Source organism: Staurois parvus, unplaced genomic scaffold, assembly GCF_062004578.1.
Source record: "Staurois parvus isolate SC_StPar_1 unplaced genomic scaffold, SC_StPar_1.0 ptg000162l, whole genome shotgun sequence".
NCBI classification, from domain to species: Eukaryota; Metazoa; Chordata; class Amphibia; order Anura; family Ranidae; genus Staurois; species Staurois parvus.
In genome coordinates, this window is record NW_028317958.1 from 2,930,001 (window position 1) to 2,937,706 (window position 7,706).

At 45.4% G+C, this 7,706-nt stretch overlaps 1 protein-coding gene across 10 annotated transcripts in view; it reads right to left on the reverse strand.

Annotated features, from left to right (window-relative positions):
• The window catches only part of MAGI1 (membrane associated guanylate kinase, WW and PDZ domain containing 1), a 768,502-nt gene extending 761,062 nt beyond the window's left edge, over positions 1 to 7,440 (reverse strand). For all 10 annotated transcript variants that reach the window (XM_089676009.1, XM_089676005.1, XM_089676006.1 and 7 more), the window contains exon 1: positions 7,158 to 7,440. In XM_089676009.1, the coding sequence (XP_089532135.1) occupies positions 7,158 to 7,440 (283 nt within the window). The remainder of the gene's footprint in view (positions 1 to 7,157) is intronic.
• Positions 7,441 to 7,706: the final 266 nt, after the last annotated feature.

Genomic DNA, 7,706 nt, shown 5'->3' on the forward strand with positions numbered 1-7,706 from the left:
AAATTATTTATTCTGGCCAATGAATTGAAAAAATGCCCAAGTGCTTGACATGAGTAAATGCTGAGATACACAGCTAAAAGCGATACACACATTCACCAACATCAAGCGTTTTTTTGTTGCCAAGAGAAAAAAAACCCAGGGCTGTTTATTTAGCATTTAGTGTGCATGTGCCCTAAGCCTGGTTCACACTTGTGTGGGCCTTGAGGCCTGCGTTTGTGCGGGCACGGCAGCCCATTCATGTGAATTCATTCAACGCAAGAAAAAAAAAAAAAAAAAGAGGATATGTGCACCTTTTTAAAAACGTGGCCACGAAAAAAAAAAAAAAAAAAAAGACCACATATACATGTAAACATGCTGTGGGCTGAGATGCGTGCGGGTGCCACCCAGAATGAATGACAGTCCCGCACGTCTTGTAAAGGCGGTGCGATTTGGCTGTGGGTGCGCAAACAAATGTGATTCCACACTGACAACCAGCCCGCACAGTGTGAACCAGGGCTTCGAGTAAAAAAATCCCCTATATGAACCAAGCCTGGAACAGCAAAATAATTGCCTGACTTTGACATCGGACTAGACATTACACACAATGCAAATCCTTCCAATGGCAATATCGCACCAACCACAGACCATCCTGATTAGAAACTGGGCAAACTATCTACTTATTCAGGATCTAAGGCCATCAATAAAATTACTACCAATACAATTGTACATGATATGTTAGGTTATTCATTACACCAAGAAATGTACTCTCATTTTCACAGGATTTACATATTTATATACAAAGAATAATTCAAAAAATTGGTTATACAGTCATCCACAGAAGGTTATTAAAACATTATACAGCTTTATTGATTGCTTATATAATATAAACCTGATCTGATAGAAAACATCAGAACAAAGCAGACAGGTTAGTAATTCATGCAGTTCCCACACCAAAACTACACAGCCCCCAAAACACATAAACCAATAGCATGGCACATACAGTAATATATATATATCAATCAACTATATAATGTCACAAGAAGCCAAGCAGAGGACCAATCATTGAGATGAATTTATAAAAAATTTGCAGAGCTGTTCTTTCTGTGAAACCACCTGTGTGAATGGTGGCAAAATCAAACGTTAGCAGGCTATACTCTCTCCTGGTCGAATGTTTTTCACTTGTAAAAACTAGAATTGCAACAAATAGTATAACCAGCACAGCAAATATATAAAAAAAAAAAACCTTCATTCATAATAATGATAACAAGTACAAATAAAACAAGTTGAGACTTTTTTTTTGTTAGCATAAGCAAAACACAGGAAACCCATCATTCTCACTGGCCCAGTCACACAAGACTTGTGTTCAAGTGGATTGAAAGTTTTCATTTTAAATGCACTGAGCATCTTTTTCCCCATATATATTAAAAAAAAAGAGAAAAAACTTTTTTTATCCATTTTTCTTATAGACACAATGGCTAGGTGGTTAGCACTAGGGTTCTCAGTTTAAATCCCAACCACGACACCTGGAGTTTGCATGTTCTCCCTGTGCCTGCGTGTTTTGCCTCCCACACTCCAAAGACAAGCTGGTAGGCTAATTGGATCCTTCTCTTTGAATGGACTCCCGTGCCCGTGGCACGCAGGGAAGTCCCTGTACTTCTTCCGAAAACACAGATCGCACGGGAACCTCGGTTCCCAGTAAGGTTGCGTTTTCCAGTGCGGGCGGAGTGGCATTAGAACAAATGGCACCCAAACGCGGGTCCGCATTTCTCTGTGTGGGGCACGGATTTTCGTGCAGATCCGCAGCGGCACCACCCGTACAGATGTGAACCTGGCGTCAATTGGCCCTAGTATGAATGTGTGTTATGCCGGCCATACATGGGTCGAAATTCGATCGATTTTTCATCCGAAAATCGGACCCAAGAATAATTGGGCAATTTTCGCTCTGTTAATGGGTCAATGGCACCGGCCGATTTTCGTAGTTTCTCCCCTTTTCGGTGATCGGGCACGTTGGAAAATCCGTGAAAAACTACCGATTTTCGACTCAATGATGGTAAAATCATACGATCGTTTTTCCGAAAAGAATGTGCGCATGAGCCGTGACCTGGAAGGAACAGAAGTTTTGCCTGTTATATGGGGTGAACTTTATGACTTGATCGGACGATTTTCAAAAACATTGATGGCACCATCGGATTACTGAGCAAACGACGTTTACGATTTTCGGACGCATTAGCCTCCGTTCACACCGGTGTGACTTGTCATGCGATTTGAAGTATTGTCGGCAATGGAACCGTTCAAATCGGTGCGACTTTGAAAAAAAAAAGGATTGCACTATTTTTTTGCAATTTCAGATGCAACTTGCAAAGACACCACATGTGACTTTGAAATTTGAAGTGAAGTGGCACAATTTCAAAGTCGCATTCAGTGTGAACCAGGGCTTAGGGACCTTAGATTGAACCCTCCTTGAGGGTTAGGGACTGATGTGAATATACACATACAATCTAATGAACATATACAATATATATGTAAAGCGCTGTGTAAACTGATGGCGCTATACAAGTACCTGAATAAATCAAATCCAATAAACACAGCGCACCTGAAATGACGTGACCATGCACATCACGCAGCGCTCATTAATCCATGCGTTTTCAAGAACAACTGCTGTGAAACCTGACATGTGCGAATGATGCGCCGCGTAGAGAACCAGTGCGCAAATATTAATAATACACCGCAGATATAAATAATTATTCAGGATGAGGATTCACAGCCATGCAACCACAGCCGATGATAAAGCCATATGGATGGGTCGCAGGAAAAGTGCAGATATTGTGGATCTCAGTGAAATGTGTAATCATTGAAGCGTCTTGGGGGAGGACGATGGAACGAATCGCCAGCGAGCTTCCTCTCATAATTGTGTTTTCAGTACACACACGCCAAAACAATAACATAAAACCTCCGTCCAAGACCAACACAATAACAAACAGGACTACGGTGTGCAATAAAAAAGACGTGGGAGGAGGCAGTAGTAATAAAAGGGCTGAGTCACACTTTTGCGTTGCGGTGCCACGCGCACATTAGGGTAACACAATACATATAGTAGCACGTTGTGGTGTCATTCCTCCACAATTTCACCACGGCACACTAAGGCAACACTGCTCTGAGACATATGCCCTGCATCACAAGGCACTACCGCAAGCTGGAAAAAATGCTGCATGTATGTTTTTTGCCTGTTATGATGCATTGGCTGCCCATTCATTTAGAATGACATCCAAACGCACTATGGCAGCAGCTCTGACGCAATGTACTATCTTAAGTTTTGATGTGCCGCACCAGAGAAGCTGGAAGTATGTTTTTTGTCCATTCTGGAGTGTCGGCAGCCCATTCAAAATGACTGGGCTACCTTACTGCAATGAATTTTAATGCATAACACAATGTGTTTTACCACCCCCCCCCCCAACTGATTCCCCTTTGGCTGCAGAGGTAAACATGCCTCAAACCCCCACCCCGTTACTGTCACGTATGGGCTTAGTGTCACGTATGGGCAGCACAGTCGCTAAGTGGCTTCCGCCTGGCAGTACTAGGGTCGCTGGTTCGAATCCCAACCCTGTCACTACCTGCCTGGAGTTTGCATGTTCTCCCTGTGACTGCGTGGGTTTCCTCCGGGTACTCTGGTTTCCTCCCCCACTTCAAAGACATGCTGGTAGATTAATTGGCTCCTGTCTAAATTGGCCCTAGTATGTGTATGTATGGATAGAAGTTAGGGACCTTAGATTGTACACCCCTTGAGGGTTAGGGACTGATGTGAATGTACAATATATATGTAAAGTGCTGTGTAAATTGACGGCGCTATATAAGTACCTGAAATAAATAAATGTTTGAATGCACACATGAAAATCGGCCATGTAGTCGGAGGCCTTGGGACCCATAGACAGATGAAGAATCGTGTACATTCTCCACTAGCTGACTGCATGGAAACCTGACCTGCTACACAGGGACAGTCACATGATGGGACACGGGGACGGTCACGTGGTGGGACACGGGGACGGTCACGTGGTGGGACACGGGGACGGTCACGTGGTGGGACACGGGGACGGTCACGTGGTGGGACACGGGGACGGTCACGTGGTGGGACACGGGGACGGTCACGTGGTGGGACACAGGGATCACAACGATGGGCAACTGCAAGTATTTTTGTGTATTGTTTTTTTTTTTTATCATAATTGAACATTTTTTGGACTTCTAAGGAGCATTCTCCAGAGACGCTCAGATCTATGAGGCTACATTGTGCTGGAATGGGCAGGATACTGAAGATTTGCTGTGTTGTATGCAAAGAGGTGGAGCAGAACCTGGCTGTGCTGTCTGTCAGGAGTACCTATATTACAAGATCTGCAGAACAGAATTAAAAATAGATCCTGTATATATATATATATATATATATATATATATATATATATATTTCAAGTGTGCATTTATCTGTTTGCCTGGAGTTTGGCGTGAAGCTACACAGGTAGGTTGTGAACGCTGAGGACTGTGGTAGGTAGCAGTGGTGATATGAATACACACGGGTCAATCTGCCGTTCTTTTCATCTACTGCTACCCTATACATGGCCAAACACTGGTCCAATGCCTCATGGGAAACCGTGTTTCACTCCTCCTCTACCAATCAGCAACTTGTGTATTTATTTAATGCAGTTATTTATACAGGGGCAACTATTCACACATTCTCATCAGTCCCTCAAAAGGAGCTTACAATCTAAGGTCCCAATCTCACATGCAAACATACACCAACTAGGCCACTTACCTACCTACCTAGGATTTGAACAGAGGACGTCAATCATGAAAGGCAGAAGCGCTAACCACTAAGCCATTGTACTGCCAGAACATTATCCAATGTTCTACTTGGATAGGGACAACATAATAAAAACAATAACGTAAATATTACAATAATAATGTTTCAGTTGGGCCTAAAACCAAAGACCCCCCCATGAGTGCTAACCACTAAGCCACAGTGCAGCCAGGAGAGAGGACACCTCATAAATGGCACCTCATCCTCTATGAACACTTCTACCAACCAGTATGAACATTCCACCATATTTGCCATATCTCTCCCTCAACATGGCCACCAACCTCTACAACCACGTCCACCCAATGGGCATGCAACTGTATCTGACCATCAATGTGGCCACCATTATCTATGATGACTGCTCCCAAACAAAATAGACGTACAACTATATCTGTCATATTTGGCCATCAACGTGGCCTCCATACTCTATGACCATTTCCACTGAATAACACAACCATATTTATCATCCCTACAATCACTTCCACCCAAAAGTACTGACACACAAATATATTGGTCATATCTGGTTATAAATGTGGCCACCAACTTCTATGACTACATCCACTGAACATTCTGGGCATACAGCCATATTGGTCATCACTACGACCACTTCAACCCAACAATATGGACACACTACTATATCTGTTTATCAATGTGGCCACCATCCTTTACCACCACTTTCATTGAACAAGATGGACATACAACCACATCTTTTATATTTGGCCATCAAAGTGACCAACATCCTCTACGATCACTTCCACCATACAATCTGCACATACAACCATATTGGTCATCCCTACAACCACTTCCACCCAACAATATGGACATACAACCATGGTGGCCACCATCCTTTACCACCATTTTCATTGAACAAGATGGACATACAACCACATATTTTATACTTGGCCATCAAAGTGACCAACATCCTCTACAATCACTTCCACCATACAATCTGCACATACAACCATATCGGTCATCCCTACAACCACTTCTACCCAACAATATGGACATACAACCATGGTGGCCACCATCATTTACCACCACTATCATTGAGCAAGATGGACATACAACCACATCTTTTATATTTGGCCATCAAAGTGACCAACATCCTCTACGATCACTTCCACCATACAATCTGCACATACAACCATAATGGTCATCCCTACGACCACTTCCACCCAACAATATGGACATATAACCACATCTTTTATATTTGGCCATCAAAGTGACCAACATCCTCTACGATCACTTCCACCATACAATCTGCATATACAACCATAATGGTCATCCCTACGACCACTTCCACCCAACAATATGGACATACAACCATGCTGGCCATCAAAGTGGCCACCATCATTTACCAACACTTTCATTGAATAAAGATGGACATACAGCCACATCTGTCATATTGGGCCATCAAAAGTGGCCACCAACCTCCACAACCACTTCCACCCAAATTTATGGATATGCAACCACATCTGGCCATCAACGTGGCCACTATCCTTTACCACCACTTTCATCAAACAAACAATATAGACACACAACCACACCTGTCATATTTGGCCCTCAATGTGGCCACCAACCTCTATGGCCACTTACACTGAACAATCTAGACATACAACATACTGGTGATCCCTATGGCCACTTCTACCCTATGATGTGGACCTACAACAATATTAGTCATATTGGGCCATAAATGTCACCACCAAGCTCTGCGACTACTTCCACCATACAATATGGACATACAACCATATCTGGCCATCAATGCGGCCAGCATCCTTCTATCACCGTTCTCAACAAACCAGATCAACATACAACCACATCTGGCCATAAATGTGTCCTCCAAGCTCTATGACCATTTCCACCCAACAATATGGACATGTAACCATATCTGGCCACCGTCCTTCACCACTTTCATCCATATCTATCATATCCGGCCATCAACACGCCAAGCAGAGGAAACATCAGGCCAATCACGTACCAGCTGCCTGACCTTCCTAACCGCTTGGATTGGTCACTCCCAGTGCCGGGACAAGGTCCTTCAGCACCAGGAAAGTCCAAAGCGCCAAATCCTGTCCTATCTGTGCCCCTGCGGTGCCCAAGGCGGACGCCTCTCCTGCCCACCCCCCTCCCCCCACAACGCCAACATTCCTCCTGGTCTCCGGGGTTAACTGTCTGTATGATTGGCCATAAACATGTACAACGGGTCTGCTGTGCAGCCAAGTTTATGAACAGAAAAGGCAATATTGATGACTTGTCAGAGGCATGGGAGGCGTGTCCCGTCCAATCACATTGTGGAGGTACATGGAGTATGCAGGACCTGCCCCATGCGGACTCTTACCTTGTCTGACAGCTGTGATGGGCACGGAGTCCGCGCAGCTCCTCACCATGTCCTGGACGTCGTAGCGGGGCAGTCCGGACACCGGCACCCCAGACACCTCCAGTAGCAGCTCCCCCTCCTGGAGCTGTCCGTCCCCGGAGGAGCCCGGCGAGTCGTCCCCGACCCCCCCGACATACAGGAACTCCCCGTACTCCGCTCCCCCCAGCAGCCTCACCTCCCCCCCAACCGTACACCGGTGTACCCGGCCCGTCCAGTGACTCTTCTTCTGGATGACTTTGGCCATCGGTCCCCCCCCTCCCCCGCTTCTACTGCTGAGAACAAGTGTCACCGGCAACTTTTCCCCCCGACACCGTCATCATCCGGGAACTTCACCTCCCCTCCCCCCCAACACCGACACATCCGACAACTTCCCGGCTCCGGATCTCCTCTCCTCGGCGGCTCCTTTAAACCAACACAAAGGTCCCGTCCATCCCGTCCCGGCACCGAGCCCCGCACTGAGCGCTCCGAGCCACACCGAGCATGCGCAGTGCCGGCACACCTCTCCTCCCC